This window comes from Mustela erminea, chromosome 17, assembly GCF_009829155.1.
Source record: "Mustela erminea isolate mMusErm1 chromosome 17, mMusErm1.Pri, whole genome shotgun sequence".
Taxonomy (NCBI): Eukaryota; Metazoa; Chordata; class Mammalia; order Carnivora; family Mustelidae; genus Mustela; species Mustela erminea.
This window is the reverse complement of record NC_045630.1, coordinates 26,430,449-26,444,862: the sequence shown is the minus strand read 5'-3', so window position 1 is coordinate 26,444,862 and position 14,414 is coordinate 26,430,449. Positions and strand designations below refer to the sequence as shown.

At 38.4% G+C, this 14,414-nt stretch overlaps 1 protein-coding gene across 4 annotated transcripts in view; it reads right to left on the bottom strand.

Moving 5' to 3' along the window:
* The window catches only part of COP1 (COP1 E3 ubiquitin ligase), a 245,993-nt gene that overhangs the window by 220,668 nt on the left and 10,911 nt on the right, over nucleotides 1-14,414 (bottom strand). For all 4 annotated transcript variants that reach the window (XM_032317091.1, XM_032317088.1, XM_032317089.1 and 1 more), the window contains exon 2: nucleotides 295-354. In XM_032317091.1, the coding sequence (XP_032172982.1) occupies nucleotides 295-354 (60 nt within the window). The remainder of the gene's footprint in view (nucleotides 1-294; nucleotides 355-14,414) is intronic.

Below are 14,414 nucleotides of genomic sequence, written 5' to 3'. Positions count from 1 at the left end.
CTCCATCCTAATTATGCAGTACCCCTCAATTTCCTAAAACAGGAATTAAAACTCTATAATAATTAATCAACTCAAAAGTTTTGAAATCTACCTGTAAGGACAATGGTAAATGTAAGTATTCCACAGAAATTATGCACAAACCATATGCTTTCTGCCTCGAGCTGATGAACTTATAAAAATACATCAAAGAAATTATAAGATAACCAAAATTATTTTAAAAACCTAACTGCTCACTGGCTGCACTTAAACACAAGTTAAAAATCAAGACAATTTTGCTAAATAAAATCATCTTACCAAAAGCTGTGGCCACATTTCGTCATGTATGCTTCCTCAATCATATCAAAGCAGATAGGGCTAAAAAGAAAATAGAGAAGTCATTGATTTTTTTTTTCAGTAGAGTGATTAGAAATTGGCAAGGCTGGTAACAATATCAATGAAATCATTTATTGATACACAGCTAAGTCTTCAAACATTCTATCAATAAGACAGAATTTCGGTAGAGATGAAGGTGCTTTAGGGGATTGGGGATAAAATGACAATTTGCTCAAGACAGCACTAAAAGTCATCAAGTTCTAAGATGAATTAAATGAGTAAATTAAAATGACCCCAATACTTTAACTCACCCATAACTTTTTAATGCAATGCAGTCACGAGAGCCCTTCAAGTTCTACCGTCTTTTTCAACTATCCCTATACTCAAAAACACCTAGGGCAAATGCTATTTTATTTCCTATCTAAAAAACCTAGTTCCTTGATTGATAAATTTACAATTCCAGTACCAATAACTCTACTATATAAGGAAGACGGTAAATTACAACTAATATGTAAAATAGTACAAATGGTATCCATTAAAATAATGACATATATTAACTCCTTTAATCTTTTCCACAACAAAGTGTTGATAGGTACATATTACTAGACTCATTTAGTAACTCAGAGGCACAAACATGTTAAAGTCATACATAGTTAGGAAGTAACACAACTGATTTTCAAATTTAGGTCCATGCTCTTAACCACCATTCTATACTAATTCCAGATATGGTAAGTTCAATACCAAGTCATACCACCATAGTTCTGGCCAACAAAGGGAAGTTAGTTATCAACCTCTGAGAGGCCACTATCCACCAGAAAAATACAAAGACTTAGAAAGAGATTTCCCTTTATTTTTCCTTCCTTTCATTCTGAAAACTCTGAACTCTCCAGAGGTACAAAAGTCATCTCCTTTTTTTTTTTTTTTTTTTTAAGATTTATTTATTTTAGAGAGAGAGGGAGAGAGTGAGCACACTCTCGAAGAGTCAGGGGTAGGAGAGAATCCCAAAGCTGACTCCCTGCTGCTGAGTGCGGAGCCTGATGTGGGACTCAATCCCAGGACCCTGAGATCATGACCTGAGCAGAAATCAAGAGTGGGCTGCTTATGACATGATACTATATGTGGAAAACCCAAAAGACTCCACTCCAAAACTGCTAGAACTTATACAGGAATTCAGCAAAGTGTCAGGATATAAAATCAATGCACAGAAATCAGTTGCATTTCTTTACACCAACAACAAGACAGAAGAAAGAGAAATTAAGGAGTCAATCCCATTTACAACTGCACCCAAAACCATAAGATACCTAGGAATAAACCAAAGAGGCAAAAAAACCAAAGAGGCAAAGAATCTATACTCAGAAAACTATAAAGCACTCATGAAAGAAACTGAGGAAGACACAAGAAAATGGAAAAATGTTCCATGTTCCAGGATTGGAAGAATAAATATTGTGAAAATGTCTATGCTACCTAAAGCAATCTACACATTTAATGCAATCCCTATCAAAATCCCATCCATTTTTTTTCAAAGAAATCGGACAATTAATCTTAAAATTTATATGGAACCAGAAAAGACCTCGAATGGCCAAAGGAATATTGAAAAAGCAAGCCAAAGGTGGTGGCATCACAATTCCAGACTTCAAGCTCTATTACAAAGCTGTCATCATCAAGACAGTATGGTACTGGCACAAAAACAGACACATAGATCAATGGAACAGAATAGAGAGCCCAGAAATAGACCCTCAACTCTACAGTCAACTAATCTTCGACAAAGCAGGAAAGAACGTCCAATGGAAAAAAGACAGCCTCTTCAACAAATGGTGTTGGGAAAATTGGATAGTCACATGCAGAAAAATGAAATTTGACCATTTCCATAAACCACACATGAAAACAGACTCAAAATGGATTGAAGGACCTCAATGTGAGAAAGGAATCCATCAAAATCCTTGAGGAGAACACAGACAGCATCCTCTCCGACCTCAGCCACAGCAACGTCTTCCTAGGAACATCGCCAAAGGGAAGGGAAGCAAGGGCAAAAATGAACTACTGGGATTTCATCAAGATCAAAAGCTTTTGCACAGCAAAGGAGACAGTTAACAAAACCAAAAGACAAGTGACAGAATGGGAGAAGATATTTGCAAACGACATATCAGATAAAGGGCTAGTATCCAAAATCTATAAAGAGCTTAGCAAACTCAACACTCAAAGAACAAATAATCCAATCAAGAAATGGGAAGAAGACATGAACAGACATTTCTGCAAAGAAGACATCCAGATGGCCAACAGACACATGAAAAAGTGCTCCACATCACTCGGCATCAGGGAAATACAAATCAAAACCACAATGAGATACCACCTCACACCAGTCAGAATGGCTAAAATTAACAAGTCAGGAAATGGCAGATGCTGGCAAGGATGCGGAGAAAGGGGAACTCTCCTACACTGTTGGTAGGAATGCAAGCTGGTGCAACCACTCTGGAAAACAGCAGGGAGGTTCCTCAAAAATTCAAAATAGAGCTACCCTATGACCCAGCAATTGCACTACTGGGTATCTGCCCTAAAGATACAAACGTAATGATCCGAAGAGGCGCGTGCTCCCGAATGTTTACAGCAGCAATGTCCACAATAGCCAAACTATGGAAAGAACCTAGATGTCCATCAACAGATGAATGGATAAAGAAGATGTGGTATATATATATATAAACACACACACACACACACACGGGAATACTATGCAGCCATCAAAAGAAATGAAATGCCGCCATTTGCGACGACATGGATAGAACTAGAGGGTATTATGCTTAGCGAAATAAGTCAATCAGAGAAAGACAACTATCATATGATCTCCCTGATATGAGGAAGTGGAGCTGCAACGTGGGGGATTTGGTGGGTTGGAAAAGAATAAAGATGGGATCGGGAGGGAGACAAACCATAAGAGACTCTTAATCTCGAAGAACTAACTGAGGGTTGCTGGGGGGAGGGGGGTTGGGAAAGGGTGGTGTAGTTATGGACATTATGGGGGGTGGATGTGCTGTGGTGAGTGCTGTGAAATGTGTAAACCTGGCGATTCACACACCTGTACCCCTGGGGATAAAAATAAATTATATGTTTATAAAAAAATAAAAATTTAAAAAAAAAATGGGCTGTTTAACCAACTGAGCCACCCACACACCCAACAACAGCCATCTTCTGACCAAAGAGACAAAAAAATATAAGCTAGGAAGACAGGATACTGGTTCCTTGATGACATCCTTGGGCAGTTGTATCAGCTATGGACTGCCTAACCCTGGAATTCACATTACATGAGCAAAGTAAATTCTCACTTGTTTAAAGCAGTATTCATCAAGTTTTCTGTTACTGGCATACATATCCAATCCTTACTGATGATACATGATACACTTAAATTATAAAATGAAAATTTACCTACTTCTTCAAGAAAAATGCCCTGGGCATAAATACTATCTCAGAATGTGAAATAATTTTTTAAAAAGTTATAAAATCCCAATGTCGCACAAGCTCAGAGTTTCACCACATACGGTGTTGGCTTAGACTGTGTTGGTTTTGTCAGCCTTTACTCTGTTGGATTGAGAAAAAAAGAGGTCTCCTCAATGCAGAGATTTGGTCATTTCTCTTCTGAAACAAAATCCATCTTACTCCTGCCTAATGGAGTTCAGAAAGCAAGGCTGGGGGCCCGTCCTAAGACTGTGCGGATGTGCTGAGCTCTGTAGGCTTCTCTGTGATCCCAGACTGTGGTTTTAAGGTGCTGAAGAACAGATCTGGGAGGCACAGATTGTACTTCACAGGTACAGTTCGTCATTGGGTGCTCAGGCAGATGGTTTAAGACTTGGTTTGAGACTTGGTTTAAGACTCAAAACCCAGAGTGGAAGCAACATTTACCCCTCCCCCCATTTTTTACAGATTTTATTTTTAGAACAGTTTTAGATTTACAATGAAATTGAAACGAAGATACAGAGGTTTCCCACATTATTTGCTGCACCAAACACATGCATGGCTTTTGCCATTATCAAAATCATTCACCAGGATGGTACACTATTTTTCCCCCAAGGATGAATTTACACTGACACACCACAATCACCAAATTCACAATTTACCTTAAGGTTCACTCTTCATGTTGTACATTCTGTGGGTTTGAACAAAAGTACAGTGACATATATTCATCATTATAATCTAAAGATTATTTTTCACTGCCCTAAAAATCCTCTGTGCTCTGCTTACTCATCTCTCTCTCCTCACCCACAACCACTGATCTTTTTGTGTCTCCATAGTTTTGTGTATTCCAGAATGTGTAAGCATCCGAGGGCAGGCTTCTACGTATACATTAGCTTTCAACTCCTATGTGTACCAACAGGTACCAACAAAAATTGTATGGTATGTTTAGTCTTGTATGTTTATTTATGCTTCTCTAAAATACTTTTTTTTTAAGATTTTATTTATTTATTTGACAGACAGACAAGTAGGCAGAGAAGCAGGCAGAAAGAGAGGAAGGGAAGCAGGCTCTCTGCTGAGCATAGACCCCAATGCGGGACTTGATCCAAGGACCCAGGGATCATAACCTGAGGTGAAGGCAGAGGCTTTAACCACTGAGCCACCCAGGCGCCCCTAAAATACTCTTTTAGCCCTAAACAACTCTTACCATAATCACTACTGTTTAAAAAAAATGCACCTGCATAAATTTAAAATTGTCCTACAAAATTCTCATTCTTTGAAGCCTTTTCTGAATGATTTCTAAGTCACTGATACCTAGATTTTTCCACACAACATTCTCTATTACTTTGGTGAGGTAACATTTATTAAGAGAATCCATGACAGGGACGCCTGGGTGGCTCAGTGGGTTAAGCCTCTCTGCCTTTGGCTCAGGGAATGATATCAGGGTCCTGGAATCAAGCCCCACATCGGGCTCTCTGCTCAGCAGGGAGCCTGCTTCCCCCACCTCTCTCTCTCTCTGCCTACCTCTCCCTTTGTGATCTCTCTCTCTCTCTGTCAAATAAATAAATAAAATCTTTAGGAAAAAAAGAGAGAGAGAGAGAGAGAGAGAATCCATGACAGAACTAAATGCTATTGGTAGTGGGATCTTAAACCAGGTTTACCTGTAGCCAGCAAACCTACATCTGACTCCAGCTTTAGGAATGTTGCTGAACATGTCTAATATACCTCATCCCAGAACCTCCTGCACTCTTCACACCCACATACAAATATTTAGTTCACAGGGAAGAAAACGATAATTCAAAATTGTCTCAGAGTCTTTCTTCCAATCTGCAGAAATCTATGTTCAAGTTTTGAGGCAGGCCTTTTCTGTGTTTACACACCTACATGAAGTGACTACACAAAACTACATCCAACTGCAAGCTAGCAAACAGGAATTTTTTAATCCCATCTTCTATAAAACATCTAATTTTCAGGTATGTCAAAGTATAAAAGAAGAAAAAAAAGCTCAATTTAGAATCAAAGAACTAAGACAAAGTAAAACAAAGCAAGAGAGGAGCCTGAGATGGGGCAAAGAATAATGTAAAACACAATCAGCTCACTCTTCACTTTAAAAATTCGACTGCAACCAGACTCACCCTATTACTATATACACCTGGAAAATTAGAGAGGGTGGAGGGATAAATGAAAACCTGCTTTCAGACACTGGACACTAAACAGCACAGTACTGAGATCTTTGAGGGAAAGAATTCTAGAAATCCACACAATGTTCCCAAATCTGTTGCTGAATACTAGTCATATGTGCCCAGGGCAAAAACTCTACAAGATCAGTTAAAAATGACCAGGAAGGTATAAAATGCAGGGCATTCAATAGAAAACCAGGAGAGTCATTAGTAGTGGAGCTAAACTAGATCTAGAAAAATCGCTCCTCCTCAGCCACCCTCAAAAAAAATTTAAAAAAAAAAAATTATAACTGCACTGAACTTAAAATTTTCTCAAAATAAAAGGTTTAATTACAAAAAACTTAACTTAGTTAAAAAATATAATACTCAAAAGGATCAAACTGATCTTCAAGGAACTTCACTTCCTGCTAGAACACAGCCCAATAGTCTGTAAAGGAAGAAAACAAAATCCAGCATTCAGTAAATGCAAGTTTATAGTGTCCACTACCCAATTAAAAAAATTACTAGCCATGTGAAATTGCAGGAAAATGTGACCCATAAATGGGAGGAAACTCAGTCAACAAGAACAAAAAGATAAACACTGAAATTAGCAGAAAAGATTTCAAAACATATATTACAAATATGCTCAATGATTTACAGGACCATGAAAGTATAATGAGGAAAATAGAAGACATACAAAGAACCATTTAAAACTCTTAAGAGCTGGTGCTCGCTTCAGCAGCATATATAATAAAACTCTAAGAGCTGAAAAATACAGTACATGAAAATATAGCAAAAGACATGAACTTATAAGAGAAAGTAAAATGTAATTCCTAGAAATTTTAAAAAACACATCAAAAACAAAGCATTACTTCCATGGGCTCATCAATATATGAAACACAAGTTAAGGAAAGAAGTTGCAAATGTGAAGATAGGTCAACAGACATTATCTAAATTAAAACACACACCAAAAAGAGAGAGAGAGAGAGAGAAGACAAAGCATCTAAGAGTTCTTGTGAAGATATTTCCATACCCACCATCAAAAACTTAAGGCAAATATTATACTGCACAAACCTAAGCTTGCCAAAAGGTCTATCCATGTCATTTAAGTGCATTCAAAAACCAACATGACAGGGGCACCTGGGTGGCTCAGTGGGTTAAAGCCTCTGCCTTTGGCTCAGGTCATGATCCCAGGGTCCTGGGATCGAGCCCCACACTGGGGGGAGGGGGTCTCTGCTGGGCGGGGAGCCTGCTTCCTCCTCTCTCTCTCTGCCTGCCTCTCTGCCTGCTTGTGATCTCTGTCAAATAAATAAATAAAATCTTTAAAAAAAAAAAAAAAAAAGAAACCAACATGACAAAACAGATACAGAAAATTATTTTTTAAATACCACTATTTTGAATTAATAAAGGACACATCTCAGTTAAGCAAGGGCCATATCACAATCAGTTTGAGTCTCAGAGGCCATATTTGTAATCCCCCTAACATTTGTATACATTGTCTACTTCAAAAACAGCTTCCAAACTTACTGAACAGTACAAAGTATAATCTCAAAACACTTCAATAAAATAATAAGTACCTTGTTCAATACATGTATATCTTGGTACAGACGCTAATTCCATTACACTGCAACAAACTGTTTCAACTGTCTCATGGTAGTTCTGGTTGTAACTAACCAAGTATTCAAATCTTTCAAAGGTTAAGTACTAAAAATAAAACATTACCAAGATCATCAGAGCAAGGTACAATCCAAAGTCATTCAGAAAAATAAAGAGTAGTTATATCTTATCTATACAAGACCAAAGAGGGATACCTGGGTGGCTCAGTAGGTTAAGTGTCTGCCTTCGGCCCAGGTCATGATCCCAGGGTACTGGTGTGAAGGGCTCTCTAGTTGGGCTCCCTGCTCAGCAGGGAGTCTGCTTGTCCCCCCCACCCAACTCAGGCCCTGTTCATGCGCACGCACTCTCTCTCTTTGTCTCTCTCTTTCTTAAATAAATAAATAAATAAAATCTTTTAAAAAATAAAATAACAGGGGCGCCTGGGTGGCTCAGTGGGTTAAGCCTCTACCTTCGACTCAGGTCGTGATCCCAGGGGCCTGGGATCGAGTCCCGCATGGGGCTCTCTTTTCGGCGGGGAGCCTGCTTCTCCTCATCTCTCTCTCTGTCTGTCTCTCTGCCTATTTGTGATCTCTCTCTCTGTCAAATAAATAAATAAAATCTTTACAAAAAAAATAAAATAAAATAACATAAACAAGACCAAAGAACCACTTTGATATTTTGGCACCAAATGCCAAACCCTAACAATTACTAGACTCTTTTCAGTAATCTTATAATTTACAGTATCTCAAAATGTTCAAAACTTGAAATTTCTCTAGCTTCCTCCTTCCCCTTACACCAAGTGCCACGCAAGCAACCCCAAGCCATCCTCCATTTTCAACTGGCCCCAAAGGATTTCCTTGAAAGACAAGGAAATGGGTGAAAAGAAAAAAATAAACCTCAAATCCTCCTTTTATGAAAACACTGATAACAATCTTCACAGGCAGCAGTTCAGTTCCAGCCTCTGCCCCATCATCACACTCCTTCCTACTTTCTTTTTTTTTTTTTTTAAGATTTTATTTGTTTATTTATTTGACAGAGAAAGAGAGAGAGAGAGAGAGAGAGAGAGATATCACAAGTAGGCAGAGAGACAGACAATGGGCGGGGGTGGGGGACTGGCAGGGGGAGAAGACCCTCAGCCGAGCAGAGAGCTCAATGCAGGGGCCCAATCCAGGACCCTGAGACCATGACCCGAGCCAAAGGCAGAGGCTTAACCCACTGAGCCACCCAGGTGCCCCTCCTTCCTACTTTCATTTGATAAGATAAAATGTCCTAAAAATAAACTTAAGTCGTTTTTCAAAAGTACAATGGTTTCTCCCTAAACTATCTCCGTTGAGATTTGTGTTTAACATTGTCTTAAGTCACATATTCCATAAATAAAGTCAGATAAAGTAAGGAAGAAAAGGAATAGAAGGCAAACTTCGTAGACTTTGTAATTTCACAGTAATTTGTAATTTAATAAGGGAATTTTTTTTAATGGAGGTAAAGGGCTCCTGGCTCACTCAGTCAGAAGAGCACTCAACTCTTGATCTCAAGGTCATGAGTTTCAAGACCCACACTGCACATAGAGATCACTTAAGTGAATAAATAAATATATGAAAACTTGTAATTTTTTTTTTAAATAGGGGTACCTGCAGCAGCCCCGAAGGACTAAAACACCAGCTTCCAAACCTTTTTCTTCACTCTCAAAGATCCAAAAGAACTGTGATTTAAAAAAAAAAAAAAAAAATTCCTTCAATAGCTTATTCAGTGATTACTGAGGTGTGTTTCCAGTGGGCCAAGGAAGATGTTATATACTAGGTAAGAAATTTATCTTTGTCAGGGAATACATAAGTAACTCAGGCAGTCAAGGGTCTGCCTTCGGCTCAGATCATGACCCTGGGGCCTGGGATTGAGCCCCGCATCGCTCCTGGCTCAGGGGAGAATCTGCTTCTCCCTCTGCCACTTCACCCCACCTTGTATTCATTCTCTAACAAATAAATAGATAAAATCTTTAATAAATAAATAAATAAATAAATAAATAGGGGAACCTGGGTGGCTCAGTCATTAAGTGTCTGTCTTCGACTCAGGTCATGATCCCAGGATCCTGGGATTGAGCCCCGCATCGCATCGGAGCTTCTTGCTCAGTGGGAAGCCTGCTTCTCCCTCTCCCAGCCCCCGTGCTTGTGTTCGCTCTCTAGCTATGTCTCTCTCTGTCAAATAAATAAAATCTTTAAAAAGGAGACAAGGGAGACTCAAAATAGCTATGTGCTAGCTTCAGGAACAGAAATTTTGAAAGAATAAGAGACTACAATGGGCCAGCAAAGAAAGGACACCATGATTAATACAAGTAGTCATTAAAAGATAAGCAGGGGAAACAATCTCTGGTATTTATGGTAGGGAAAAAAAAAAAAAAGAGGTAGCTTAGAGCTTAGATCAGGAAACCAAATATGGCCAAGAAATGTCACTACTTACTCCTCCAGCATGAAAATTACCCAATACACTCTCAATCTTGACCTAGATCCAGTTCTATTCACACATTCCAGGGTTCTTCTTTAAACAGAACATCAATTCTAACTATCATCGAAGGCTTGGAATTGGGAGAATTTTAATTAAGTTTATGTACATTTAAGAAAGGTGTAGCAATTAAGAAAATCATCTCATGGCAAACACCAGAACTAGGCCTCAAAGGACCTGGAGGGTTGGATTCAAGATGGATCTACAAACTTCAGCACAGCAGTATGGAATACAGGTCTTGCTAGTGTTCTACCATTAATGTGACTTAACTTCTTTTTTCTGCTTCTCAAGGATATCAACTTACAATAAACAGTCTTTCCAATACCAATGCTACAAGGACGTTAATTAAAATAGTCCAATTTGGGTGTTTATTTATTTCAAATTCCTAAGACAGAAAATATAACTGGTCCAAAACTATCTCTTCAAACCAATTCCAAGATGATGTAATTACTAAATTTTAGTCACACTTCAGAAAAGCACCCATCACAGGTCAATCAATGAGAAGACATCAAGTTCACACAAAAGAAAAACACAGATCCCTACATGAGCGGTCACAGAAACAGAAATTTCTATTATAAGGAAGGAGGGATAGGGAGGTTCCATAGATCATATGTGTCATTAGATGACACCCTTGTCCCATTATCCAGGGTTTGTAAAAGCAATCTCTAAACTGCATGGAAGACGGGTCCTTTGTATCCCTATATGGAATTTCTAAAGTAACTTTCTTTAAAAAGTGTTTTAGTGGTTAAAGGGATGCCTGGATGGTTTAGTTGGTTAAGGGTCTGATTTCAATTCAGGTCATGATCTCAGGGTCCTGGGATGGAGCCCCACATCCTTATCCTTGGGCTCCACACTGAGCAAGGAATCTGCTTATCCCTCTCCCTCTCCCCCTCTTAGTGATCCATCTCTCTCTCAAATAAATAAATAAAATCTTTAAAAAAGAATTGTTTTAGGGGCATGTGGCTTATTAAATGACTGCCTTCAGCTCAGGTCATGATCTGAGTGCTGGGATAGAGGCCACATTGGCTCCCTGCTCAGTGGGGAGCCTGCTTCTCCCTCTCCCTCAGCCTGCTGCTCCCCCTGCTTGTGCTGTCAAATAAATAAATAAAATCTTTAAAAAAAAAAAAGTTTAAAAAATTGTTTTAGTGATTAACTTTTATTTTATAAATACAGTACTGAATATAAAGTATAATCCCAATTTGCCTTCTGTTCTTGAACTAAAAACCCAAACACTGTAATATAAATAACACATACCTCTACAGAGAACACATTCAACCAAAATGTGAAAGAAAATCTGGACCATGTCTTTGGTCTAAGAAATATACTACTAGTATACTTAGTATACAGAAGTATAGAGAAGTATACTATTAATTGACCCAAGTTTATTACTGAGAATCAAAACACCACCTTTAAAAAGTAATAATAGCCAATAAGTCCATAAGAAGATGTTCAACATCACTAGTCAATACAGGAAAATAAATCAAAGCCACAATGAGATATTGTACATGCACTACACTGACTATAATTTAAAAAAAAAAAAAAAAGGCGCCTGGGTGGCTCAGCAGTTAAGTATCTGCCTTTGGCTCAGGTCATGATCCCAGGGTCCCAGGATGGAGCCCCACATCAGGCTCCCTGCTCAACGGGAAGCCTGCTTCTCCATCTCACACTCCTCTTGCTTCTGTTCCCTCTCACACTGCCTCTCTCTCTGTGTCCAATAAATAAAATCTTAAGAAAAAAAAATGTTGATGTGGATGCAGAGAAATTTAAATCCTTGCACACAACTGGCAGGAATATAAAATAGTGCAGCCTCTGGGGAAAACAGTTTGGCAGTCAAAAGGTTAAATACAGAATTACCATATGAGTTTAGCCAATTACACTCCTAGGTAAATACTACAAAGCCTGGAGAAAATTATATTCAAACAAAAACTTCTACACAAATGTTTATAAGAACATTATTCATAATAAATAAAAAATGGAAACAACCCAAATGTCCATCATCTCATGAGTGGATAAAAGAAACATGGTCGGGGCACCTGGGTGGCTCAGTGGGTTAAGGCCTCTGCTTTCGGCTCAGGTCATGATCCCAGCATCCTGGGATCGAGCCCCGCATTGGGCTCTCTGCTCGGCAGGGAGCCTGCTTCCTCCTCTCTCTCTGCCTGCCTCTCTGCATACTTGTGATCTCTGTCTATCAAATGAATAAATAAAATCTTTTTTTAAAAAATTAAAAAAAATAAAAAAAAAGAAACATGGTCGATCACTATAATGGAGTATTATCCAGCCATAAAAAGTGATACACACTATAACACAGATTAACCTTAAAAACATTATGCTAAGTGAAATAAGCCAGACACAAAATACCCTATATTGTATGATTCCATTTACATGAAATGTCCAGAATAGGCAAATCTATAGAGACAGAGAGCAAATTAGGGGTTGCCAAGGAAGAAAAGGACAGTGACTATTTAATGAGAATACGGTTTTCTCTTGGAGTGATGAACATGTTCTGGAATAGATAGTGGTGATGGTTGCACAATACTGGCAATGTACTAAACAACACTGAATTGGTTTGAATGGTGAATTTTAAAATTCACCATAAAGTGGTCAATTTCATGAGGTATGAAATCTACTCTAGTTTTTTAATATAAGGAATAGAGAAAAGGCGTGGAAATACAAATACAAATACAAAGTCTACTGAATGAAAGCAGACTACTGCAAAATTCTTACATTGTATATGAAATGATGTAACATTATTTGAAGGCAGAGCATGAAAAGTTAAAAATGAGTATTGTAAACCCTAAAGAACTCCCTGGCCAAACACACACACACTCTCACCCTACACAACTATCACCAGTAAGTCAATAGTGGAAATAAAATAGAAATCTTAAAAATATCCAATTAATCCAAAAGAAGGAAAGATAAAAAAGAGACAAAAACCAAATGGAAAAGAAAAATAGAAAACAAAGAGCAAGCAAGACATACACATAAAACCAAAAACATCATAACAATGTTAAAATATAAACAGTTTAGGGGTACATGGATGGCTCAGTCAGTTAAGCATCCAACTCTTAATTTCACTCTCTCTCTCTCTCTCTCTCAAATAAATCTTTATTTTTTTTTTTTATTTGAGAGAGACAGGTCATGCAGGGGGAGGGGCAGAGGGAGATGCAAAGGGAGGGACAGTGGAAGGGGCAGAGGGAGAAGTCCCCCCTGAGCAGGGAGCCCAATGCAGAACTCAATCCCAGGACCCCAGGATCATGACCTGAGCAGACATCAGGTGCTTAACCGACGGAGTCACCCAGGCACCCCAGTAAATAAATCTTTAAAATATTACACACACACAACACACACACACAGCCTAACCAATCCATTTAATAGGCAAACCATCTAATTAAATTAAAAGGAAGCTATCTATAAGAAACTTACCTTTTTTTTTTTTTTGAAATTTTATTATTTGACAGAATGATACAGCAAGAGAGGAAAAACAAGCAGGTAGAGTGAAAGAGGGAGAAGCAGACTCCCCACAGAGCAGGGAGCCCAATGCAAGGCTCGATCCCAGGACACCGGGATCTTGACCCAAGCCGAAAACAGATGCTCAACAACTGAGCCACTCAGGCACCCCAAGAAACCTACTTTAATTAAAACAGATATAAAAAAGTGAAGGACGACAAAAAAAAAAAAAAAAAACCATGCCAAGTGAACACTTACAAAAAGAAAGGTGGAAAGGCTATATTAACATCAGACTAATTAGATTTTACAAAAATATTACCAGGAATAAAGAGAGACATTTAAAATAATAAATCAATTCACCACCTCTAAATGTGTGTGCCCTACTAAATAAACTTCAAAATACACAAAGTAAAAGCTGACAAAGTTAATGAAGACACAGCCAAATCCACAATTATGGTTGGAATGGTTAAAGATTTTAACATGCTTCTTTCAGGAATTAGTAAAACAGGTATATAGAAAATTAATAGAGCACATAGAATGTAATACCATCCTGACTATTTGACATTTATAGAATATTCCAGACAACACAGAGCAAAATACTAATTTTTTTCAAGTGCATATAGAACATTAACAAAGATAAAGCTTACGGTAGACCACTAAACAAGTCTCAATAAATTTAAAAGGACTGAATTCAGGGGCAACCGGGTGGCTGAGATGGTTAACCCACTGCCTTCAGGCACAATCTCCTGCCACAATCTCCAGGTCCTGGGATCAATTGAGCCCCACATTGGGCTGCCAGCTCAAGGGGAAGTCTGTTTCTCCCTCTCCCTCTACCTCTCCCCCTGCTTATTCTCTCTCTCTCTCTCTTCTGAAAAAAAGGAGTGACTTCATACAAATCATATTCCCTGAACGAAAGCTGAAGTATATTAAAAATCAGTAACACAATATCCAGAAAATTCTGAGAAA